Consider the following 26901-nt stretch of genomic DNA (forward strand, 5'->3'; position numbering starts at 1 on the left):
CAGGACACCATTTTCCACATTTGGTATGGTGGCTTATGGCAAACTTCAAGATATCATATGAATTTCATTCCACATCACAATTGTGTCCCTCTTGGTGTTGATTCTTCACAAAAAAATAGCAAAACATCTAAAAGTTCAAGAGAGCTGAATACTTTTACAAGCCACTGTAAGAGAAACGTAGTGCTTTGATTTTAAACTTGTTCATTTCAATTCCGCAGATGGTGGTTTTTATTTTCAAAGTTTGCAACAGTTTACAGGGGTGACTGACATCTACCTGCATTATATAGAACAGCAATAACTCGAGTGTACAATGTAATTGCTAGTTTAGATTTTCTGTCACAATCAACTCATGGTGTGACTTAGAATTTGGTTCTCATGTGTCTAATTTAAATGTCTCAAAATAAACTAATCACAGTACACTTAACAAGTGCATACTCGTCACACTGGTTGAAATTGCAAATTTTTGGGGAAATACATCTATCTCATGGAATGCCAAAGATGATGGGGGCTGGAGTGAGGCCTTTGTGACAAACCATTCCTACTCAGTGCAGTCAACTTAGCGACCCCTCCAGAACAATATTATAGTACTGAAAATAGCTTTCTTTTGTGTAGTTGGAGACTTTTGGGATGCTGTGGCATGAGGCAAGTTCGCCGAACATTTGAGTATGAACACAGAAGGGCCCCGCTCATAACACATTTTCAATTTGGCAGATAAATAAATGTTTTACTTGGTTCTTTAATTTACACCTGAATGGGTAGATGGACAAGCACTCCAGAGACATCTATTTGTTTAAAATCAAATGAGAAGTCGGTATTCCATAGTGTCCCCTTTAAAACAAATTCTTATGAAAGTGTATGCCCAGCTTTAGGCATTATTAATGTTGGCTTGATATTGGTTAGTCTAATTGTCTAATTTTTTATATTCAGCTTGAAAATGTTTCCAAGAAAAGCAGTATCTCAGAGAATCACTGCTCTGAGTTAAAAGCAGAAGTCATTGATCTCACGCGGAGGCTAAGTGGGCTGAAAGACAAGGTACGCTAAAGTCTATTCTTCTCTTTTCAGATGAAGTATATTTAACCAATATTTTGGCATCTGTATGTTTTGTTTTCATTGGTTAAAAAAGTACAAATCATCCATTCTTACTTTGTACTTATTTTTTTTGCAGAGTCAGAAGCAAGACATGATATTAGACACATTACAAACTGAGCTTGACCAAACAAATGAGGAACTAGTCAAGTTAAACACATCACACCTGGAAGAAAGGGCTCAACTCATTCATGATCTTCAAAGTTGTGAGCGGGAGATTGACAGTCTGAAAGATATTCTGTTGGAAAAAGACAAAGCACTCAATGAAAACATGTTGGAGTATACAGAACAGGTCACAATTCTTAAGCAAGAGCTTCGAATCAAAGAAGAAAACTTGGTTCAAGTAGAAAATGCACTGGCAAAGGCAGAACGAGAGACCACAATTATTAGAGACTCGCAGACTGCAGATCAGCAAGCCCTTCATAGTAAGATCGCCGAGCTTGTTAGGAATCTTAAGGATGTTGAGGTGGAGTTAGATAAGGCCAAAGAAGAAAGCAAGTCTAAAGTAGCGGAGATGGACTGCCTAATGAAACAGGCCAAGGAGGACACGAAAACTATACAGGACCTCCAATCTAAAACGCAGAAACAGATTGTGAGCGATCATGCTCAACTTTCTGAATGTGAAACACTCATCTCTTCACTAAAAGAACAACTGAACTTGGCTACTCAAAAGCAACATGAGTCCGATGAACTCATTTTGCAGCTCAAGGAAATAAATACTAACAATGAGAAAAATATTCTTAATAAAGAAGAGACATATGAAACTGAATTGAAAACTATAAAGGATGAAAAGAACAAACTCCTATCCCAAGTGGAAAAATGCAATCATGACTTGGAGTTGTTGTCCAAAGAATTGAATGAACGAGCACAGAGTGAGGACAGTGATCAACAAGAGATAGGAAAATGCAAAGAAATCATTGCATCGCTTGAAAGGCAGCTCAAGACAAATGATGAACAGGCAATGGATGTAACACAGAGCTACAATGCAGAATTACAAGTCAGGGACTCTGAAAATAAGAAGTTGCGTGAAGAACTTGATGACAGCATTGCAAATATCACCAAAATGAAGGATCTCTTAAAAGGCATGGAGACTGAGAAACAGCAGTTGCAAGAAAAGCTTAAAAATCTCACTGAAAACCTTGAACTACAGACTCTGAATCAAAACCAAATTAATGAAAAGATGATATCTGCTCTTGAACTTAACAACAATTTAAAGAGCCAAGTTGAAAAATTAACAAAGGAAAATGAAAGATTTGGACAGGAAGTAACTGAAAGAGTAGCAGCAATTTCAGAAGTAACATTTGAAAGAGATTCTTTGCAAGTCAAATTATCCTCATTAGAGACACAACATTTACAGAACAACAGTATTATTCAAGAATTAGAAAAAAATAGAGAAGATTTAATTTTACAAGCTACTGATTTAAAAAGAGTTCTTGAACAAAGTACACTCTCAAACACTGAGGCTGTCCTTGCCAAAACCAATGAATGTAATCATCTCAACCAGTTACTTAAGGAGAAGGAGGAGGCCATCACACAACTCCAAGAGCAATTAGTGAGCTACACTTCCCAGGTAGATGAGTTGCACGTTACAATAGAAAAAAAACAGCGCATTGCCTCTGACCTTCAAGCAGAATTGGAGGCTCAAAGAAGTGAGCAAATGGATATTAAAGAAAAATTGGCTCTTCTTCAAGAACAGGATTGCAGCCTGAAGTCTGGGTTATTGGAGAGGGATACAACTTTGAAGGAAAAACAGGAAGAGTGTCATCGTTTGCAGGATGAAATTATTTTCCATGAGAAATCTGTATCTAAGCTCCAAGTGGAAGTTGAATCACTTAATTCGGAACGCTCTCAGCTTCGCAAGGATCTTGAAGAAAGAGAAATGATGATGAAAAATATGGCACATCAGTGCCAAAAACACAAAGATGACTTTGATGATGCAAACAACACCGTGAAAGCTCTAAAAAATGAAATCAATGAAAGGGAAGAAAAGTCCAGAAAACTCCAATTAGAAGTAGGTTCCAGGGAAACCGAGCTGCTAAACTTTAAAAGGGAAATACATAAAATCACAGAAGAAAACCGACAACTTCATGCAGTTTTCAAATCCAGGGAAAATGATCTTGACAAGAAAACACAGATTATTTCAAACCTTGACAAACAGCTTAAAGTAACTCTTGATCAGAACTCTGGTTTTAGCATGAAGATAACTAATCTAACAGAAGATAATGAACGACTACAAAAGGAATTGGCACATAACATAGCATTGGCTTTTGAATTAAAAACTGAGACGAGTCTGCTCAAACAACAAAAATCTGAGCTTGAGGCACAAATCACAAATGATAATAAGATAATTAATGATCTTCTGAATGAAAAAAATGAGCTTACTGGTTCAGTAAGTGATGCAAAGCAAATCCTCCAGGAAAAGGAAATGTCTAACAAAGAATGTTTGCTTGAGAAAACAAATGAATGTAGGACTCTTTCAAAAACACTGAGTGAAAGGGAACAGCAGATTCAAGCATTGCAAGAGCAAGTTAATGACCTAAAAATTAAAATTAGTCAGTTAAGTCGTTCAATGGTTGAGAAAGAAGAAATTCTGTCTGAAAGAAATTCTCTCTTGGATGTCCAGCAGACCCAACAGCTGCAATTACAGGACACAATAGATATGCTTCAAGAACAGGGGTCTGTCCTAAAGACGGGGCTAATGGAGAAGGACAAAATGTTTCAGCAGAAATCAGATGAATGTGTTGTTCATCAGAAGGAAGTCATGTTGCAGAAGGACCTTGTCTCTCAGATGCAGTCTGAGGTTAAGTCAGCTAGGCAAGAATGCTTAGAGGCAAAGCTACAGTTAGAACAAAAGGAACACATGTTAAAAGATAGAACAAGTGATTTTGAAAACCAGAGCGAAGAACTGAATAGACGTAGTCAGTCCATGATGAAACTTGAGAGTCAACTTCTAGCCATGAACAACAGTTTAGGAGAGATGCAGATTAAAATTACCTCTCGAAAGGATTCTGTAGAGACACTCACTTTGGAAAATTGTCGACTAAAAGAAGAAAATGAACTAATGAAAGCTGAGGTAATTGATTTGAAAGATGCCATTCAAACACTAAATGATCAGAATGTAAGATTGAAATCTGAGCTTCAGAAATCTTTTGCAGAGCTTTCCAAAGCACACGAAGAACTTGTACATCTAAAAACGGCACTTAATGACAGCACACTCCAACTCAAAACTGCACATTCAGACAAGGACCATCTTAGTTTAACCATCCAAAGAAAAGATGACTCCCTGAAAGAACTTGAATGTCGGCTTTTCGAGCAGGAGGAGCAGCTGATACTGAAAGATAATGAAACGTTAAGTTTACGGGTTCAAGTTTCAGAGCTTGGAGATTCTGTCTGCAAACTTACAGATCAAGTCCAATCTCTTACTTCAGAGTCAACAACATTTAAAAGTATATTGGAGCAAAAAGAGCAGTCTAGTCTTGAAGATCAAAGAAATTTATTGCTTGTGAATGAAAAATTGAACATTAATCTTCAAGACAGAGAAAAAGAGTGTGCGATCTTAAAAGAACAGATTTCAAACTTCGAGGAATGTTCTTTTAAGATTAACAGTACTCTCCAAATGCAGACAGTAGAAACAAAAAATCTTAAAAAAGCTTTGGAAGAAGGAGACTGTAGTCTTATGAAACAATCACAATCTCTTCAAGATTTACGAAGAACAGCCGATGAGTTGTTGCTTTTCAAAACTCAGTTCATGGAAAGCACCGAATTAGTGTCACAGTTACAAAGTCAAATACAGGCGTTGTCCTCTGACGCTTCCGACCACAAAAAGTCAGCTGAAGAAAAACAAAGTGCCCTCATTAACCTGCAAGAAAAATATGCAGCCAATTTGGAGGATTTGCAGGATATGAGAAAGCAACTGTCCCAAAGGACTGATGAAGTGTTGACCCTTAAGGCCCTAGATGAACACGACACAGCAAAGACCACGATAGAAGCTTTGAGAGATGAGCTGTCTTCAATACAGCACAAACTTGAGAAGACACAGGACCAGAATTCCAAGCTGTCAAAAGAGAAGGATGAAGCATTTGCCTCGCATCAAGCAAGTGTCTCTCTGTTGACAGTGGAAATAGAAAGACTAAAAGCTCAACATCTTCAAGTTGTGGCGCAAATGAATGCACTGACAGAAAACCTGGAGCAGAGAGAAATGTCTTTACATGCGATTAACAATCAGTACACAGCCCAAGCCAAACATACATCTCACCTGATTTCCGAAATACAGAAACTAGAATTGCAAAATAAGAAGCTAAATGAAGAGATTTGTTTGTCAAGGAAAGAGCACCAGAGCTCTCTCACAGCTGTCAACAATGAAAATATACGCTTAGTCGAGGATATTAGAAAACATCTTGCAGAGAAGGAAGAGCTGGAGAGGCGACATCATCAAATTTGCGAGTCCCAGGGGGGGCTCAAGGTTCAGTTGGAGCAGCAGTCCAGCAGCATGAGTGAACGCATCCAGCAAATGGTGTATGACGAGCAGAGCCTTCAGACAAAGGTTAGTGCTCAAGATGAGGAAATTTCTCAATTGAAAGATAGCATTCATAAGATGGAGCAAATTCTGCAGGACACTGAAAAAGAGTGGCTTCTAGTTCTAGATAGAGAAAAACATGATAAGATTTTACTTGTAGAACAATTGAGTAATGTTGAAAATGAAATTGCATCGAAAGATGATAAGGTAAATGCTTTGAAACAGGACCTAAACAGTTTGCAAGACAAACTGGCTGAAGCATTCTCTGCTATTAAAAAGGGTTCTGATCTGCTCAGTGCAAAAGAGTTTGAGGCATCGACGTCAAGGATGCAACTTGAAAAGGTCATGGCATTAGTCAGGGAAAAGGATATTGAGACCAAACGTTTGCAACAGGCTATGAAGGCTGTGGAACAGGAGTTAGAAAAACTTGTAGCAAAATTCAGTGGGGCCGACACTGTCTTTGCCACGTTACACCAGGACAAATCACATTTGTATCAAATAATAAAGCAAGTTGAAGCAAGTCATTACTCTGAGGTTGATGCTTTGAAAAATAAGTTGGAGAGTAATTTTAAAAAACATCTCAAAATTTCAGTTTTAGAGGAGAAAATAGAGAATTTACAAAATCAGCTGACGATTGAGGCAGAAAAAGTGACAAAAGCTTCTCTCGAAAACTCGTCTTTACATGGTGAACTTAAAACAAAAGATGAGCAAATAAACTCCATGTCCATTCAGATATGTCAACAAAAGGAGTTACTTGTTGGGCTTAGTCAGCAGTTAAAAGAAAAGGATGCATCAATTTCCCAAGTCATGGAGTCTGCTTCAAATGAAAGAGTGAAACTTGGTGAAGAAAACGCCCATCTCTCAAAACAACTAGCAATTATACAACAAGATTACTACACATCCACTAGGCAGTATAAGGAGATTTCCTTGCAGCTAGAAGAACACAAGTTGTGTTCCCAAAGGGAGAATGAAATAAAGAGTTCTGAAAAGCTTGAACTGCTAAAAGAAAACGATGACCTAAAATGTGAGCTCGCAAGGATTTCTAAAAACAACGATGTAATAAAGAAAAAACTTAAAGCTTCCCTCCTTATTCGAAAGGATCTGTTGAAAAAAATTGAAGAGTTTGAAAAAAATAACGACAGTATAAACTGTGATGCTGATATTTCACATTTACAAGACAAATTAGTGGAAACAACAACACAAGCTCAGTCTGCCTCAAAACGGTATGAAGAAAGGATTTCTGTCCTTGAAAAGGAATGCATTGATAAAGAAAAAGAGATCCATTATCACAAAATGCAAAGTGAAAAATTTGCTGAACAACTGGAATCTGAAAAAAACATTTTGCAGTCAACTTTAAGTGAAAAAGAAAGTTGCTTGGCAGAATTGTTGCAACAACTCAATGAGAAAAGTGTCCTAATCCAACAGCTTCATGCAAGCGTTGCTGAGCAAGAAAATATTTTTGAACAAAATAAGAAGAGCCTGATGAAAAATGTGGAAGAGCTTCAGAATAAAATCACGGGATGTAAAGATCATTCTAAAGAGACAGCTTTCTGCAATGTTAATGTTGATGTGTTAGAAAACAAATTTACAGAAATGGAGCAAGAAAAGCCAATGCCACAGAAAAAGACCCAGGTTGTATTACTAGCACAAAAAGTAACACTACAGAAAGCTCAAGAAGATGAAAAACAATTAACCAAAGAATTCAATGAACTGCAAGATAACTATAATACTCTCTTGGAGCAACACTGCCAGCAGACAAATGAGTTTACTAACATCCAGTTAAAATATAATGAGACTCTTGCGGAACTGGAACAACGCCAGAGAACCTTATTATATAATTTTGATGAACTGAATATTTTAAGACAGCTTGTTCAGGAGAGGGATGCAACTGTGCAAGATTTAAAGACTTCCCTGGTAGAAAGTGAGAGACATTGCCATTCTCTATCAAAATTCCAAACACAATTGGAAATGAAAGACACGCCTCTCATTTTAATGGAGGAAAGAGCAGAAATGTTGGCCACAGATCTCCAAGCTTACAAGGGAATAAAAGTAGAGAGAGCATTGGTTGAGAATTCCCAGGAAAGATTTCAAGGTGTGGAGGTAATGTTCAAACAGGAGAAGCCAGGTGAGCTGAAAACAATTGATGTAAAGTATCAAGGCTTAATGGAAGGCGGTAAGACTCATTTGGATCAAGTGTTTACAATCCAGAGAGTTTTGGCAGAGGCGCAACAACTGGTGAGTGAGAAGCAATCCAGTTTCTCAAAGATGCTCGAAAAAGCACAATTGGATTGTCCTGAAAAAGAAACAAATATTCCATCAATGAAGCAAGGCAATGCAGATGCTTTGAGAATAATTGATGAACTCAGGACAGAGTTAGGTACACTTCATACACAGCTGAACCAGTGCAAGCACGTCAAAGAGCTGATATATGACGCAATTCCTGAAAAGTCCATCAAGGAAGAACATGTAAAAGATGATATTGAAGACATGAAAGCGGCTCCAAAACTTAAGGATGATAAGTCTGTGATATCAGAAAAGGATGAGCTGATTGCTGAACTTCAGTTGCAATTGCAGCAGGCAAGTACAAACCATGAGATTTCCGTTATAAGGATGAAAAGAGAAATTGACCATCTTCATAAATCTCAAGATGGTAATAAAGTAAATGATCAGGACAGCCATAATAAATTGACCCTATTAACCAAGAAACTTCAAGCAGCTTTAGTTTCAAGGAAAGAACTCATGAAGGAAAATGCATCATTGAAAGAGGAAGTTGGGAATCTGTCAGCAAAAATCAATGCTAAAGAATCAGAATGTCTTGCCTTACAATCCTCATTTTCACGACTAAAACAACATAATATAGACCTGGAAATCGATCTGAAATGTGTTAACACTGATAAAGAGAAGCTTAGCTCTGAAGTTGATCGTGTCCTTAATGACAATTGCAGTCTATCAGACGCATGTGAAAGCTTGAAGCAAACCATTGAGAATATCACCCAGCAGAAGCAAGCATTTTCCTGCCAGCTGGAATCTCTGAAAGACTCTCAGACAGAGGAGTTGACCAAATGGAAATCAAGGCATTCGGAACTTAAACAAGACTACGAGACCCTTTTGCAAGCATATGAGAATGTTGGCACAGAAATGGATAAGATGAGACAACTTTTGGAAGGAGCCAAAAGCGACAGACAGGAAGCCCTCAGAAAATTGCACAAATATGAAAGTGAGGTGAAAATTCTGCAGGACCAAGCAAAACACGTGGAGGAGGAACATGGAAGACTTAAACAGAAAATGCACTGTGCAGAAGAAAAACAACATGTGATTGAAGATCTGCAGCAAGAAAATGATAACATTAAAAAAGAACTGAATGAGATCAATGAAAACCACAAGATGGCAATATGTGAGCTGACTACCAAAAATCAACACTGTGAGACCAGTGCTCAATGTGAAAGCGATCTTGTTTTGCAGAGAGAAAATAAATCTCTTTCTGAAAGAATTGAAAAAATACTCAATGATCATGAAACGCAACTGCGAATAAAAGACGATGCCATTAATGATCTTAAAGACATGATGAATCGTCACAGCCAAGAAACGATTAGTCTTAATGAGAAGGTTAGAATTTTAGAAGACGATAAGTGTCTTCTGCAAGAGGAGCTAGAACACGTTCAAGAGTCTTCAGACAAAGTGAAAAATGAAAATGAGTACCTGGAAACTGTGATCCTCAACGATTCTAAAAGCATCGATGCACTTTCTGAATCCATCAGTGTTTTGCAAGCCCAAAACATCCAGCTGTCTTCCCATCTTAAAATTAGCAAGGAGATGAATGACACACTTCGCCAAGAAAAAGAGGATGGACATCTTCAATTAGTCCGAGACTTTGAGAATAAGATGAAGGCTGTGCAGCAAGGCAAGGAGGGATCCAAGAACATCAATAAAGAACTGCAAGAGCTTCTAAAAGAAAAGCATCAGGAAATAAATCAATTACAACAAAACTGCATTAAATACCAAGAGCATATTTTGCATTTAGAGAGCTCATTGAAAACCTCAGAGTTTGATTGTGAAAACTTGAAAAAAGATTTGAATACATGCTCTGATAAGATCTCTGTTGTTGAAGAGCAAAACAAACAAGTTGAAGCCAATTTGATCACATGCAAGACTCACATCCGGGAGGCCACTGAGAAAATTGGAAAACTTCAGTCGGAAAGAGACCACCTCAAAGTAGCTCTAGAAAATGTTAGGTCTGATGAGAAAACAAAATTAAAGGAAGCGACTGCTGAAAAACAATTAAAGGACAATGAAGTTATGTTGCAAAAACAGATAGATGACCTAAAGAATATTAATAACAAAGAGAGTCAAAAAGTAACTGAACTAAAGCAACAATTGGACTCTCAAGATCTGAAGATGAATATTCTAAAGCAAGCATTTGAGTCGAATGAAGCAAAACTGTCCGCCATATCATCCACTCCTCATGGGGCAAATGTTACAAAACTTTGGAATGATTTGTACCTAAACACCTTGCAGGAGAAAGATAACCAGCTCATCGAACAAGATTCTGCATTGAAAAGATTGCTGCAGGATATGAGATTGACCAAAAACGAGGTCAATGAACTCCGATTAACTAAATCGAGACTGGAGAGTGCACTAAACGGGTATTCAGTTGCCTCTGCTGCTCATCAGAGGCAGATCTTGGTTCTGAGTGCTAGCAACGCGGATCTTTCTGAGACTTTAGAACTTTTGAATGTGCAGATAAATCAACTCAGTGCTCAACTTAAAAGAGTAGAACAAGATAGAACCACACTTGAAATACAGATAGCTGACAAAGAAGATGAGATTTCCCATTTGCATCTTCATCACAGCATGACAGAAAAGATAAATGCTGACTCTGACTCACAGATGCGTGTTTTGCAGGCTGAGAATGACAAGATGCAGGCAGAATTTGAGACCCAAAAGGGAATTTCCCTTCAATTGAAAACCTTGCTTCAAAGCAAAGATGCTGAGATCTCCTCTCTTTTGTCCTGCCAGGATGACCATATGTCAGCATATCTCGAGCAACTTCAAACTAATTCTCACTCCCAAGAAGCTGTCTATGAAGACAGGTTAAGAACTTTACAATACCAAAGGGAAAGGGCTGATAAAGAGTTCAGAGAACTTGAGGCCAAAGTCAAAAGTCTGCAAATTAGCTTGATGTGAGAGTATGTAAATAGTTTGTGTATTTTTAATCATGTTTTTTATACACTATTTGTATCAATGATAATTACACACACACTCACAGACACGCACATCATTGCTTCAGCACACATGCGCACACCCACACGCTTGTTTTAAGTTTCACTTTCCATAGGTTTCGTTTTTCTTTGAATAAAGTCCAGAGGGATGGGCGAAGGAGCCAGTGAGAGTGCGGGAGAGTGAACTGGCAAGACGTCTACTTCACTTCCTGGCTTCTCCTCCCATCGCGATGGAGAAAAGACAAAACCTTCCCTGGTTATTCCTCTGGTTCTCTGCATTTAATTCAGTCTAATGAAGGCGTCAGGACCTTTTAAACCTGACATTTATTGGTGCCGGTCAACCCGGGAGCCACACCCGGACGGGCGGACGTCGCTGGATATTTCGGGGGCCAACGAATCTGACGTCAGCGCTTCACCATTTGAAAGCGGGTCCCTGAGCTGCGGCGCGGCCGTCCGCCCGGATGTCGGTTCCCTGTCGGACCAGGCGGATCCGGAGGAAGCCAGGTATTGTTTTTCAAATTATTTTGTGCCACCATTTTAAAATTTAAAATATTAACACAATTCGTAAGGGGTGATTTATGTGAGTAAGGAAGCGCGCGCCGGCCGTTTTGCAGTAGTTCGGTCGAAAAGAAAAGAAACTGGATCGTGCTCGTCTAAGGAGTTATAGAAAAATAATTAGGCCATAACTCATTGAGAAACTGGGTTTCTCGGGAGACAGGGTCTCCCTTACGGAAAGCACGGTTGCGTTGATTGACGGTTCTGCGGTCCGTCTGATAAAAAAAAAAGAAGAAAGGAAAAAAACCGGATCGCGTTATTCAAGGAGTTACAAATAGTATTAGGCCGTAACTCATTGAGAAACTGGGTTTCTCGGGAGACTGGGTCTCCCTTACAGATAACGCGGTGGTAAAAAAGAACGTCCTGCGGTACGTCTAAACCGGATCGTGTTGTTTAGGGAGTTACAAAAAGAAGAAATTAGGTCGTAACTCGTTCAAACCGACAGCACGGTAGAGTCTATTAAAAGTTCCTCGGTGTCGATAAATAGAAATTATCGACGACTTAGAGGTCTACTCACAATTTCACATTGAAATTTAGGGAATAATAAGGCATTATTTTTGGTGGTTTTTATTATTTTTATTTGAATATTGTTTGTAGCTGCGCAGCTGTGTGTGTGTGTATGAGGACAAAGAGAAAAAAAAAAGGTGGGGGTTTGAGAAAGAGCGTATGTGCGTGAGGGGGCGTGCGTGCGTGTGTGTGTGTGTGTGTGGGTTTGGAGAAGTAGCTGACCAGACAACAGCAAAAGAAGAGGTCTGGCTGGGCCAAGCCTGAAGGATCAGGTTTCAGGGTAGTGAGAGAAGAATTTGCAGAGAAGCTGAAGAGAAAAAAAAAAAAAAAAAAAAAAAACCCGCACACACAACACCAGATGTGGAATGATCATTTTGCTGTATGCAAAGTGAGTGAATGGTGTGATTGGGGATTACAAATACCATTTGGAATTTTATCCCGTATAATGCAATAAGGGTTATAAACAGGAATAGTATTTGAGGATGACAGAGAGTGTTGTTGAAGAAGGTAAAGAAGGGGCGGGGTTGCAACTGCCCCCTGCATCCTGAATTACCCCCCCACCACCCACATTATCAGGTAACGCCACATAGAATGAGAACTAGATCAGACAGAACTGCATCGATAAGACAAAAAACCCCCAATAAAAGATAGATAAACCAAAAAAGCGCTCACCTCAATGTGTTGTGTGTATAAGTGGCAGTGTGCATTTGTGGCAGAGGCTGCATTGGCCCTATAGGGCTGCACACACATAATTATGAGCGATATTAGTTGAATTAAAGGACTTATTATGGGCAAAAGATAAAGATGGATTGTGTTGCTGTTATACTAACATGTTATTGTTGTTTGTAGTTGTTCAGTGTTGAGAACTGTGTGTGTCGTTTTGTGGGCCCGTGTATATGTCTGTGTGTCTGTCTGAGTGTCTGTCTGTGTGTCTAAATGTCAGGGAGAGTGATCAAAGTGGTTGGAATTATGCTAAAAGGATTGATGAAGTAGAGATAAAATGGAATCAAGGATTAGTAACCAACAAAAGGCTACTTATGAGTGACGAGATCTTATTGAGAAAAATAATTCCCAAATTTACAAAAGAAATTAATAAAGAAGATGATTTGAGGAGATAAATTCATTTAAATTTGAAATTAAATAAAATAACTTATACAACGGGATAGGCTTAAAAGAAAAGAGAGAAATAGCCTGATGTGCGTTTTCTGAAAAATAAAGAAATTGAACCCAGACGCCTAGGCTGGTTTAAAAAGATGAGTGAAGATAAGGAAGTTCATAAAAAAAACAAGATCTTGATAAAATTCAGTATTTAGACTCATGGAAAGCTGAACATGGTTTTAATGGTCAGTTAAAAACACGAAAAATAGCCGCATTGCAGAAATCAATCATAGCAAAGACAAAGAAAGACCACAAAAAGATGAAGAAAAATGGCTTTGAGGAAACAGAATATTGGATGAGGGTAGCCTTAAAAAGAGAAGAGGGTGACAAGAAACAGAAAAGATGAGACATTTGGGCAATACAAAGTGAGAATGACAGCTGTGTTTCAAAACCACAGCGGGCTGCAGGAAGATGGTGATGTGGATGGGGCATTTCAACAGCAGTTGAAGAATGCTTTACATGCAGGATCAAGAGAGGAAATTCATAAGTGGGTAAATAAACATTACATTTGCCTGCCAACAGGTACCCTGGAGGAGTATGTAAATCACGCCCTCCATGCTGAGAAGATAGAAAATAAAAAGAAACAGAGGTCTATAGACACTTTTTATCAGAATAAAGGTCAGAATGTCTTTTATCAAGGTGGAAGAGGCTGAGACAAGGACGCCTTCCCACCGGAGATGATATTTTTTACAGTTGTGGCAGATCAGGACACTTTGCCAGAAACTGCCGTCAACCACACAGGAAGACCACACTAAAAGAAGGCCAGATAGCAAGAAATTGCCTTGAGAAGAAGCAGCCTTCAGCATGACTAAGATAGAAAGATTAAAGAACAGATGAGTTTTTAAATGAAGAGGTTTTCCTAAATTTACAAAAGATATTGGCTTTTGATTAAATGATTGAGCTGAAATAACCGTATTGGTAATGGGACACCAATTACCCTTTTTATGTGACATTGGTGCAGATAGGATTGCTTATAATAAATCAATTTCAAATGATAGGGCAAGTGAGAAAGGGGCCATAGTCAGATTTGCAAGGGGAAAAATGGAACAGAGTAACAGAATTAGAACCTGTGTGGTTGAGGGACCCAGAAGGCCACTGAGTTGGTTGCATGAATTGAAATTAGTTTTATTTTTACAGAATAATGAGAGCCCAAGTTGTGGGGATGTGATTAATTTACAGAAAAAGTTTAGTGATGAGATAATTTATATTTACATGATTCAATTGACAAGATATATCATTTTGATGATGGTTTTTACTTAATTGTATACTTGCGTCACCTTCAGAAAGGGAGAAGTAGGTGTTATGAAATTTTAACAATTGGATGAAGCTTCTGAAAGTGAACATGAGGAATTTTTGCAAAAACATAGGTGTTTCTTGATTTTTTAAATTTTGATTCGAGACATTGGTAGGTTTGAGTGGTTGTGGAAAAACTACAGTGAATTTGGAAATTAGGAGCAGACTGTGGAGAGGCTCCTGTGAGGAGGAGGATAGAAATTAGATTTTGCTTTTTGGTGAATTGAAGAAATAAATATTTTAGATTTCATATTCCAGTTGATGATGTTTATATTAAAGTAGGCCAGAGATGCAATGAAATGCAGAAATATAAATGATACAGGAAAAATTTGGCAAGGGCTATAATTTTCATTAAAGCAGAGAAGAAATTAGAAATTGCAAATAACATTGATGTGTACTTGTCCACTTCGAAGTAGAATTAACATGTTCATTTTGTGATAAGAAATTTGTGATTATGTGAAAAGGGAAAAAGAGAATTACAGGCTTTTCAAATAAAACAACCTAATTTAAATTGGCCAACTTGTAAAATGGAAAAGAAGATTCTAAATTATGCACAAAAAGCTTGAACGTGTTGAGCAGAAGGAAGAAAAAGAGAAAACATTTGAAAAAAAGAAGGAAGCAGAGAGTCTTGTGATAAACAATAACTTTTCAGGACGAAGAGAGAAGCAACAGAGGATCACATGGCGAAAGGAAAAAAAACTAACATAAAAAGTGTGTGTAGAAGGACTTCTACATCAACATGCGTTTTGCTTATTAGGCCGTGATACACTGACAATTGGACTTTAATATCAGAATCAATAGGCAAGGGCGAATTTAAACAAGAGTCAAAACTTTAAAAGGACGCATTGTCAGTGATAAGCGGGAAGAAAAATAGTAATAAAACTTTGCCAGACCACTTTTGTGTAGACACCTTCCTTGGGACTTTCATGACCTCCATTAAGTCCCTGACCTTTCATAGATAAAGTTGGAGCCCAAAGTCTCTCAGGGCTGTAATTTATGCGGCAGAGAAAGAGCCCAACAGGCTTAGGGTGAGTTTAAAACAATAGTATCATGGCCATAAAATGGGTTGTGTATGTTGGAACTTGTGGAGATACACTGCAAGATTGGATTTACAAAGCATCTTAATGCACTACCAAATTATTATTATAAGCCATTTGGGCAAACAGTGACTGCAAAAAATGGCTTCATGGACTTGTGTTGCTGCAGAAACATAGGAAAGTGAATCCATTTGCATATTAGTCACAACAATTTGGATTTCGTGGCAGAGAACCACTTAAGAGTGTGATCAAGAGCTTTCACTGCTGCTTTAAGGAATGAAAAAAAAAAGACATTCCATCACACGACATTCACATTGCACGGCGATTTAATTGTAACATTACATTAATAAGGTGCGATGCATTTAAGCCCAGCGCCATTCTTTTTCCACGCACCATTTAGAAGGCGCCACACGACTGTGGAGCCGTCCAAATTTTCACCAAACACATGACTTGACTTTTTGACATATTTTCCTCCCGACTGGAGGAGTTAAGACGTGTAGGACTTGAAGACCAGGTGCACCTTCCAGACTGATAAGAAAGTGTCTGAGAACCAAGGTTGTAGGAAGAAATCACGCTGACTTTTATGCGATGGGAGTATTAGTAGTGCGATACCAACAGATAACTTGTAAAAGAGAGAAATTGTTAGGATAAGCAGGAAGAGCGTAGGCGGTTGTGAGCTAATTAAAATTTGGAGTTTCCCATCTTGTATGAGCTGTATGGTTACAATGTGAACTCACAGTCAAGATAAAATGTTCTTGTGTTCTGTTGATTTTGGGCGAACGGGTGCTTTAAAAATCACAAAAGATAAAAGAAAAGTTGCACATAAAACACATCTAAGTAAGTATTTGTAAATAAAAAAAAATTTCTGAACAGAAAATGACACGATTATGATTGAATAAAGGCTGGAGCCAAGCCATAACCCCAGAGTCAACAAAGCACAAGAGGTTTCATGAAAGCACACACACACACACACACACACACACACCCCCACACACACACACACACACAGTAAATCAACTTGACAAGTTGATTTCAGGCCAGGAAAAAAGGCACCACTAATTGAACATGCACATTGGGTGGACAATGATGCAAACATTGAGTGAGACACGAGCAGACGTCGTGCCTCAACAGGGAGGAGATATCATATGGAATTGTTCCCACATACAGACTTTTCAACAAAAATTTTTTTTTGGACACTGTTATTTGTTTGGGTTGCAATATTGTTTGACTATGATTGATATGTTTTCAAAATGGATCAAGCTGTTTCCAACAACACATGCTGATGCTAAAAACGATTGGGAAAAGTGTTGTGTAATCAAATTATCCTGACATTTGGAATTTCAAGAAGTGATTTGAAGTGAAAATGATGCATTTTGTGAATGATGTTGTAACAAGTGGGACAGTTGTTAAAAATGGACTCAAAGCGTCACTGTGCATACAGTCTGCAGGACTTGTGGAACGCACTAATGAAAAAAAAAAAAAAAAAAAAAGGAGACAATGGCCAGACTGTGTTTCAATCACAGCAATGAGGACAATGCCAGCCGAAGGAAGGACACTATCCCCTATAGACTCTCAGGTTCATCAGAACCACCAACGAAAAACATGTTTGACCGAAAAAGATCCAAAAGACGCCAATACTGGTCAAGTGTTGTTCTGATTTACAGAAATTACGTCCGTGTGGAAGACCAACTCTTCTTCAAGGTGTTGAAACGACTCCGTTGGGGGGAAGTGAATGCTGAGATGGCCCTCGCCACATGATGGCGGTGACCCCGACGCTGCAAAGGTCGCGGGGCGTGGCAGCTGGATCCACCAGTTGCAGTACAAGCTTCACCGGTTTCCAGCTAAAGGCCTAGCAACGCGAATCCCTCCCCGAGTCACAATCTCGGACCACACGCACATCAGAACCACACCACCAGCCACAGATACGAATGTTGAAGCCACAGAATAAAAAGATTAGATATGGTTTGGAAATTAATGACGTACATAAAGAAATTTGAACCTTGATTGAAGAACATAATTGCATTTAAAGTTTTAAAAATGAAACAATTATTGATGTTATGACCACTATGAAGAATTTGAAAGACACAATATATATCGGGATAATTATGGTTTTCATTTTTTGTTATGTGTAGTCTGTTTTTGTTGCATTATTTTTATGACAAAAATGATGATTAATTGCATGTTTGTTGCCCAAAAGTAACATTACAATCTGATTGATGTTGAGTATGACAAACTCGAACTGGACAATGACGAACTCGAACTGGACACTGAAACGTAAAATGAATATGGACTTGTCGCCCAAGCCCCACACACGAAGATCCGGGAGGTAAAGACGGCTGTCTCCTCCTACAGCGAGGCAAGGGGCCTGCATCGAGTCCCCCAGAGACAAGCTCTGCGTGGAGACAGTTTTGTTATTTTTCACTAGGCACATTGAAATGTATTTTTATATGTTTTATTCCCTGATGACTCATCTTAAAGCCGTATGGACATGATTTAAATCCGACAAACAGGGGGGAAATGTGAGAGTATGTAAATAGTTTGTGTATTTTTAATCATGTTTTTTATACACTATTTGTATCAATGATAATTACACACACACTCACAGACACGCACATCATTGCTTCAGCACACATGCGCACACCCACACGCTTGTTTTAAGTTTCACTTTCCATAGGTTTCGTTTTTCTTTGAATAAAGTCCAGAGGGATGGGCGAAGGAGCCAGTGAGAGTGCGGGAGAGTGAACTGGCAAGACGTCTACTTCACTTCCTGGCTTCTCCTCCCATCGCGATGGAGAAAAGACAAAACCTTCCCTGGTTATTCCTCTGGTTCTCTGCATTTAATTCAGTCTAATGAAGGCGTCAGGACCTTTTAAACCTGACACTTGAACAGATCAGTCCAGGAAAAAGCGCACGTGTCATCTAAGATGGAAGTTGTGAAGAAGTCGTTTGTGGCATCACAGAGGGAAAAAGAGCAACTGATGTCCGAATACAGAATACTCGAGGCAAAGAGTCATCTAGAGCTCAAAAGTCAAGAAAACTCACTTGATAATGAAGGTGGTGCAACCAGAGGCCTTAAACATGAAATTAAGAACTTACTACATCAAATGGATGACCTAAATTCGGAGAACGCTATGCTCAGGGCCCAACTCATTTGTTACAGAGAGGATTTAAATCAAGTTTTATCCTTAAAAGACAATCAGTTGAAAGTTTTGCTAAAAAACAAGGAGGATATTATCCAAAATCTTGAAAACCAAAAAACTGCAGCTGAAAAACAACACACAGAAGCTCTGTCGGTGCTCCAAAACGAAGTTGAGGTTAGCTCTACTTTGAAGGCAGATGTTTCTAAACTTAGAGCACAAGTGACAAAATTGCAAAGTGAAAAAGTGAGTCAGAAGGCTACAATTGAAGGCGAAGTGATTGCTGATCTGCAGAAAACTGTGGCGGCTAAAACAGCTGAATGTATTGATCTTCAGCAAAAACTCCTATCTCAGGAAACCCAAATTGAGGACTTAATGAAGCAAATGAAGCTGCTTGAAAACGAAACTGACAGCAAACTAGGTAATGAACGTGAGGTGGAGCTAATGAGGAGTGAGCGAGAGCGGGCTGAGCAAAGGGTCACAGAGCTCGCAAAAGGCCTACTGGAAATGGAGCAACAGTTGTTAGTTGCCCAAACGCAAAATAAAGACATAAAGGCTCAAAATGAGTCCCTTTGTAAAGCCATGGCAGCCTTGCAGAATGACCGTGACCAGCTTATTGAAGATTTCAAGGTCTTGCGAAACGGGTATGACGAAGAGCTCAGAGAGACTAGGACAGCTCTGAACAAAGTTCAACGCAGTTTCCAAGACGCTACATCTGATGTGGACATGTTTACCAAAGAAAGGGAGATCCTTTTTGACGAATTAAGAGCATTGGAGAGCAAAAATACTCATGCGGAGCTGAGCAAGTTGCTGAACGAGCTCAGAAAAGCACTGTCAGAAAAGGAAAAACAACTGAAACAGGTTGTCCTGGATAATTCCACGTATAGCAGGCAGCTGTCTGCATTCTCCAAATCCATGGCCAGCCTCCAAAATGATCGTGACAGGCTTGTTGATGAATTGGCAGAGGCCAAAAGAGTGGTTGAGTCCAGGCAAGGGTCAGGCCTGAACACTGTCAAGACCATGAGTGAGACAAAGTCAAAAGGAAGTGCTTTCCACATTGAAAAACATGCGTCGGTAAGTAATGTAATCAGCAGTGCTTAGATTTTGGCTGTTGCTTGCACTTCAATGTCTCTATGGTGTTTCTTTTTGCATTCAGCATGGGGTCAGATTTACTTTTTTCAACATTCTGTTGGTACCTCGTGCATGGTGTTAGGGGGATGTACTTGAGCTGCTTCCCAACATTTAATGCTCGATGGGATTTCAAGATGCGTTTGATTTCATTTGACAAGCTGTATCTCTACTATTGCTTGTCTTACAGATGAATGAGCTGTGGCCTAGACCGACACCTGAGAAAGAAGCCAGCAGTTTGCCAAACGAAACGGCTATCCAAAGGTAAAAAAAAAAATGTTTGAAATGCTTGTACTGTATCTAGTGGGTACTTGTGAAGGGGAACTGAACCCAAACTGTAAAAAGTAGTTAAAATATGCATATCTTCTTTATCTGATTTTTTTTTTTTTTTTTTTACTTAAATCTGTAATTATAAGTGTTCGTTGAAAATATATTGTATATATCGATGGATAGATAAATCTTTTGACTAGAATCATTGTATATATAATAGAATTAAAATGAAACATTTCAAGCCTTTGTCAACATGCATTTTAGTGCCAACAAAGTTTGTACACTTTTAAGGTTATGTCTGAAGTTGGCCCTCGCAGCTTATTGACTGCATGTTAGCATAATGCGTAGCATGGACTGTCGTGGTGGCTGACTTGGCCTCCACCTTTTTGAATGGAGGTCCCCAATGCCTACTGTCTTTTGAGTGCTGGCACACACAAAATATTTTTGCAAAAAAAAAAACTTAAGAAAAGAAAAGAGAATAAAATACTGGGTTTAGTCCCCCTTTAATAGTTAACATTTGTTGATGATATCTTCAAAAGCAAAACTATGAAGTCTTATTTTTCATGCGTTTTTTTTACCAGCATGTTTACAATTTTGCCGCAAGTTGCACACTCACAATAGTAATGATATTTTGATATTTCTGTAGCGAAGAAAAAGATATCTCAGTAGATTAACATTATTTTACTGCTTGCAGGTCTGAAAGAGACATACAACCAGACAAGGTAAATATGCACACTTACACTTTCTGACTTGTTCTGTGGCATGTCCTCTAAGGGCTGCCGCACACTGCGCGATGCTTCCGACTATCTCCTAAAATATTGCGAGTTTCGTTCTAATATTTTCAGACTATAGTGCATAAATTTATAAATGTTTTTTGTTCAATATGTGATGGAATTTTGCCACTCTCCAAGGCAAACATGAAAAGGCAACCTTAACACATCACTGTCATCCAAAATATTGTGAGTTTCGTTCTAATATTTTTAGAGAATGATTATCACATGCCTACAGCTGTGCACATAAAAGTTGGTGAAAATCTGTTATGTTAGAATTGGAGGCTCGCTGGCAACCAACTATATTTATAAAATCTATTTTAAAATGATTAAATGTCCATGAAAAATAATGAAGTTACCAAAAAAAGCAACTTGTTACTGCTGCAAATGATATCCATTAATTTTCTGGATTAAAGTATCCCTTTAATCCAGAAAATGGAGTGTTAGTCATGAAAGACGCGGGTTACTACAGAAAGATGGCGACATTAAAGTTAAAAAAATGGGGAAAGGCGGGGCTTGCTCACAGATGTTTTTACTTCTGAATATGGTTAAGTACTGTTGTAAGAACAGAATCTGTGTACTGTATATACTGTATTCTGATCACTTGACGGTCCGTGGTTGGACGGCTGTGTCTCGGGCCTCTGCACTCTCTTTTAACCCAGATATTGATTTTTCGCCTCTGTGAAAGCTTCAGTGCATTTTGATTGGCTATAATTTACAACGTCACCACCTTATGCAACTGCGATTCAAATTTTTATTTTAATCAGTGCCCTCACGCTGCTGCACAGTTCCGTCACATTTGGCCTCGCCGCTCAGTGTGCAAGCCTGCCTTACATAACCTTATGCAGCCAGATTGATCCCTCAACTTGGTTCAAAGTTTGGAAGGGGGACTTGAGACAGATTCTGATTTGGAACACTCTAAGGGTATTTGAATGTTGAGGTTTTTCTTTTGTCCTTCATTTTTTAACAATTTAGAAGCTTCACTGGTAAACTGTTAAATGCTTACAATGATGAGTCCATGGTCAACCAATCATCATCATTGTTGATATGTGTGCCTAACAATAGGAAACATTCAATGGGGGAGGCCGGAATGAAACGGAAGTGGCGATGAGTCGACTGGAGGCGGAGAAGGTCCAACTGCACAGAGAGCTTCAGCGATGCTTGTATGACATCCAGCAACGGGACCAGTGCTTTCAGCAACTTAACTCAAAGGTTTGAAAGAGTTGAGGTTGGAACAACTCACATCTCTTTTCCGTTTATTTACTCACACAAGAAGGCAAAGATTAAAAAACAATATATAATACATTGATGGATGCACTGTAGATGTTAAACCACATTATTTGGTGTTCTGAATTGGAATAGAAGAAAAAAAAAGCTCCACATTCTTCATGTTCGTGTCCACGTTCACAGCTACAGCAGACGGAAAAGGAAAAGGGTGCTGTGGCCGCTCAGCTTAGTGCCGTGTCCCAAACCCTGAGGGACACGCAAAATCGATGCCACTGGTTGGAAATCCAAGGCCAGGCCCAGGTAAAGGTTCTCAAGAAGTCCACCTGTTTTCTGTTGTTTAGACAGTGTATGGCGCTCACTGCAAATTGTCTTCCTGTTTCAGATTTTGTTGATGTAATGCCTCAATGTTCTCTGAGTATATTTCCACTCAGCTTTTCTGCCATAGGGTTTACATAAAGCGAGAGTGATCGTAGTCAATTGCATTGCTGCTTTTAGTTTACACTCATTAGGGTTACTAATGGGATGATTGTACAATTCATGTTTCTTTTTAAATCATTCTAGTACTGTTTTTGCCTTCCTTTTAGGGTTCAATAAATGTAGAGGTGGCTCCCGGAGCTCCTCAGGAAAGAAACAACACAGTTGTTGCTCAAACAATTGAAGTCAGCCAGCTCAGAGACAGGTGGGGTCACTCAGACTTGGTTGTGTTTTTTGTTGTTGCGACTTTTGGCTTGTCCTGTCAAGGCTATCCTAGCGAGGCACAGTAAAAGAGTCATTGATAATGATCAGCAAACATCTTGTCATGCGTCCTAATAACGCTTATTTATTTGAGTAAATTTTTCAGTAATTGTGTCCTTTCCTTGAAAAAATGTCTTACTATTCTTATCAGAAAAAGTAACTAATGATCTCAGTTCATGGTCTCTTTCGTCACACAAAGACATCACTGAGCCTATTTTTAACTTGTTACTAACCCAAACAGCAGCACAAAAAATTCAACTATATTCTTACCTCATATTATTAAATCTGTTGTATGATAAGTGGTTCCAGTTGTTGTGCTCAATCCGCATTGTCGTGTGCATCCATGTTTGTGTTTTAGGGAGCGGCACAAGTTTTGGTTCTGTCTTGTCTGACGGTTCTTGCCATCTTTTACTTTACTAAGCGTTGGTGACCTTGACTGTCGATGTTCCTTTGTTCCACTTTTAGGCTTCTTGAGGTAGAGCGCAATCTGGCTGATGAACAATGCAGAAGAGAGACTGCTGAAGAGGCTTTGAATCTTGCCCAGGCCAGCACAAAGAGGTGTTGACACAAAAGTATCCCCTATCAACTGTCGTATGATCGCAGTAAAGATGTGCTCAAAGGTAAATGTTGTGTTGTGCAGCCTGTCTCAAGATATTCAGAGAGACTTCAGTAGTATCGAGATGGAAGCAGACGACGAGTGGGACGCTATGAGCCTCAACCCCAACCAGCCTCTGATAACACGAAAGGTAGAACACAGCTATTAGATTCTGAATTTACAGCAGGGACGGGGGCCATCCAATTTCCCCTGTGGGTCACATGAGGCTGAAATCATGATATTCATTTTGCCATATTTTTTAAATACTGTTTCCATCATGGAACTTTCTTCTTTCAGCTATTTTCACAAAGCTTCAAGATGTGCACTTCGGATGCAAATATGTCAAACGTTTTGAACCACCTGTAGCAACAACACCCAAAACAATATGCAGAAAGTCTAGAGGTGAATTAGATGCCGGCATTTGAGAAAGGAACTGCGTGACAAAACAAGCTGGAAATATATATTATCTCAGAAAGGATATGATCCCCATCCAAAGTGTCAAAGATGAGTGGTAAAAAAGTAAAAAGGCAATAATTGTTGTAGGAATACTTTAGCCATTTTCTGTTTAGAACTAAGATTTTAAATTGGCAGATTGCTCTATTTTGCTTGTAAACAATTTGGAAAATAATCTGAATGGTTTAGATAAAAATGAATAAAAAATAATAAATTTGTCATTATGATTTCACAAAAATAGGACAGTGGGTCCCCCTTCCCATGGGCTCACCACTTGTGGGAGGGGCCAAAGGGGTTGGGTGCCATGTGAGTCGGGCAGCGGCAAGAGGCTGGGACCTTGGCGCTCTGATCCCCGGCTACAGAAACTAGCTCTTGGGACATGGAATGTCACCTCTCTGGCGGTGTAGGAGCCTGATCTGGTGTGCGAGGCAGAGAAATTCCGACTAGATATAGTCAGGCTCACCTCCACACACAGCTTGGGCTCTGGTACCAGTCCTCTTGAGAGGGGTTGGACACTCTTCCACTCTGGAGTTGCCCAAGGTGAGGGACGCCGAGCTGGTGTGGGCATACTTATTGCCCCCCGGCTTGGCGCCTGTACATTGGGGTTCACCCCAGTGGACGAGAGGGTAGCCTCCCTCCGCCTTAAGGTGGGGGGACGGGTACTGACTGTTGTTTGTGCTTATGCACCAAACAGCAGTTCAGAGTACCCACCCTTTTTGGAGTCTTTGGAGGGTGTGCTGGAGAGCGTTCCCCCTGGAGACTCCTTCATTCTGCTGGGGGACTTCAATGCTCACGTGGGTAATGACAGTGAGACCTGGAAGGACGTGATTGGGAGGAATCTCAGATCCAGGAGGAGTAGTGCGGTTTTCGTCCTGGCCGTGGTCCAGTGGACCAGCTCTACACTCTCTACAGCAGGCATCACCAAATGTAACCGGACCGCGGGATGGTTCGGTCCGGACCCATGGCCAATCTATGATGAATTTTTTTCAGGGCGCATTCGCAAACGTTGGCGCTGCAATTCTAGTAAATATGGAAAAGGCGTCACTGATTTCAGCCAATCAAATCTTTTGTTTACGATCTACTGCCAATTGCGCAGCAGACCGGAAGAGAGTGCTGCTGACAGTATGCCTTGCTAAAAAGTTAGTGAGGTCGATGCGCCTTGTTTTAAATGAATGGACGGAGAAATTTAGTTTCGTTCTGGCTGCACCCAATTCAAAACCAGTGTGCATTATATGCTCCGAAACCGTCGCAACATTTCGAAGCGCCACTACGAAACAAAGCACCGCCCTTTTGTGCACAGTTATCCGCTGACGTTTGAGGTGAGCGCACGCAAAAACATCGAACTTTGAGTGCAGTACAACAGATGTTTACATTTTCGTTTATATCCCAGCGGCATGCAAACGAATATTCAGTAAAAGTATCATGGATTTTGGGGAAACATAAAAAAACGTTCAAGTGATGGGGAAGTTGTGAAGGAGTGCTTAAATGTGGTTGCACAAACATTATTTAAAGGAAAATACAAAGCCCAGATGTGTGAAATAATCTACCAAATCCCAATGGCCCTGACTCCGTTCCAACCCAGATCTAAGTCACTGGCAGGGCAATCACAAACAGATTTTTCTCATTAAGAGAAGTTAAAAAAATATTCAAAAGAAAAAGTGATGTCAAAGCTCATTTTGAATTAGTTTTTCATGAGGACAGCCGTTTTTATTGATAGTGTACTGAACATGTTGACCTGTTTTACTTGGATAATTAGGCTTTATGTTTTTATTTAGGCTGATAACTCTTTGATTAAAAAAAAAAAAAGGTAAAAGATGTTAACTCAATGCTTAGGGCTTGATATATTTTCTGCAGGAGATATTATTTTTTTCTGGAAGTGGCACCCTTAAATTCCTGTTGCCTTATTTTCTTGAATGTGAAATAAACGCCTTATATTTGTTTGAGTGGCAAAGGTGTTTAATGGGAACATTGCTAAATATTTAGTATATAAGTGCGCTCTGTTGAAAATGACTAAATATTGAAACTATATAAAAATGTGAACATAGGCTAGACATTTCGGGAAGTTGGACTTTGGTTCGGACCTTTTAATTAGAAGAAATTTTCGTCGTGGACCTCTGTGACTTTTAATTGAATACCTCTGCTCTACAGAGTCCTTGAGGGTGCATGGGAGTTCGCCCAACTAGTCTACATGTGTTTTGTGGACCTGGAGAAGGCGTTCGACCGTGTCCCTTGGGGAGTTCTGTGGAGCGTGCTTCGGGAGTACGGGGTACCGAGCCCCCTGATACGGGCAGTTTGGTCCCTGTACCACCGATGTCAGAGTTTGTTCCGCATTGCCGGCAGTAAGTCGGATTCGTTTCCAGTGAGGGTTGGACTCCGCCAAGGCTGCCCTTTGTCACAGATTCTGTTAATAACTTTTATGGACAGAATTTCTAGGTGCAGTCGAGGTGATGAGGGGATCCGGTTTGGTGACCTCAGTATTTCATCTCTGCTTTTTGCAGATGATGTGGTACTTTTGGCTTCCTCAAGCTGTGATCTCCAATTCTCACTGGAGCGGTTCGCAGCCGAGTGTGAAGCGGTTGGGATGAAGATCAACTCCTCCAAATCTGAGACCATGGTTCTCAGTCGGAAAAGGGTCGAGTGCCCTCTCCAGGTCGGGGAGGAGATCCTGCCCCAAGTGGAGTTTAAGTATCTTGGGGTCTTGTTTACGAGTGAGGGGAGGATGGAGCGAGAGATTGACAGGCGGATCGGTGCAGCGTCCTCTGTGATGCGGACGCTGTTTCGGTCTGTCGTGGTGAAGAGGGAGCTGAGCCAAAAGGCGAAGCTCTCGATTTACCGGTCGATCTACGTTCCTACCCTCACAGATGGTCACGAGCTGTGGGTCGCGACCGAAAGAACAAGATCTCTGATACAAGCGGCCGAAATGAGCTTCCTCTGCAAGGTGTCTGGGCTCTCCCTTAGAGATAGGGTGAGAAGCTTGGCCATCCGGGAGGGACTCAGTGTCGAGCCGCTGCTCCTCCACGTTGAGAGGAGCCAGATGAGGTGGCTAGGGCATCTGATTAGGATGCCTCCTGGACGCCTCCCTGGTGAGGTGTTCCGGGCATGTCCCAACGGCCGGAGGCCCAGAGGACGACCCAGGACACGCTGGAGAGACTATGTCTCCCGGCTGGCCTGGGAATGCCTGGGCATCCCTCCGGCAGAGCTGGAAGATGTGGCTG

General features: G+C 40.0%; 1 protein-coding gene across 2 annotated transcripts in view; it reads left to right on the forward strand.

The window, feature by feature from the left end:
• The window catches only part of LOC148336709 (uncharacterized), a 63133-nt gene that overhangs the window by 34381 nt on the left and 1851 nt on the right, over positions 1 to 26901 (forward strand). For both annotated transcript variants that reach the window (XM_088295366.1, XM_088295367.1), the window contains exons 20-28: positions 928 to 1032; positions 1166 to 5629; positions 19827 to 19900; positions 20601 to 20628; positions 21742 to 21888; positions 22087 to 22203; positions 22488 to 22582; positions 23104 to 23196; positions 23279 to 23384. In XM_088295366.1, coding sequence (XP_088151492.1) covers positions 928 to 1032; positions 1166 to 5629; positions 19827 to 19900; positions 20601 to 20628; positions 21742 to 21888; positions 22087 to 22203; positions 22488 to 22582; positions 23104 to 23196; positions 23279 to 23384 — 5229 coding nt within the window. The remainder of the gene's footprint in view (positions 1 to 927; positions 1033 to 1165; positions 5630 to 19826; positions 19901 to 20600; positions 20629 to 21741; positions 21889 to 22086; positions 22204 to 22487; positions 22583 to 23103; positions 23197 to 23278; positions 23385 to 26901) is intronic.

The sequence above is a fragment of the Idiotropiscis lumnitzeri genome, chromosome 5 (assembly GCF_059441095.1).
Source record: "Idiotropiscis lumnitzeri isolate Australia: NSW breed Sydney's pygmy pipehorse chromosome 5, RoL_Ilum_1.0, whole genome shotgun sequence".
NCBI classification, from domain to species: domain Eukaryota; kingdom Metazoa; phylum Chordata; class Actinopteri; order Syngnathiformes; family Syngnathidae; genus Idiotropiscis; species Idiotropiscis lumnitzeri.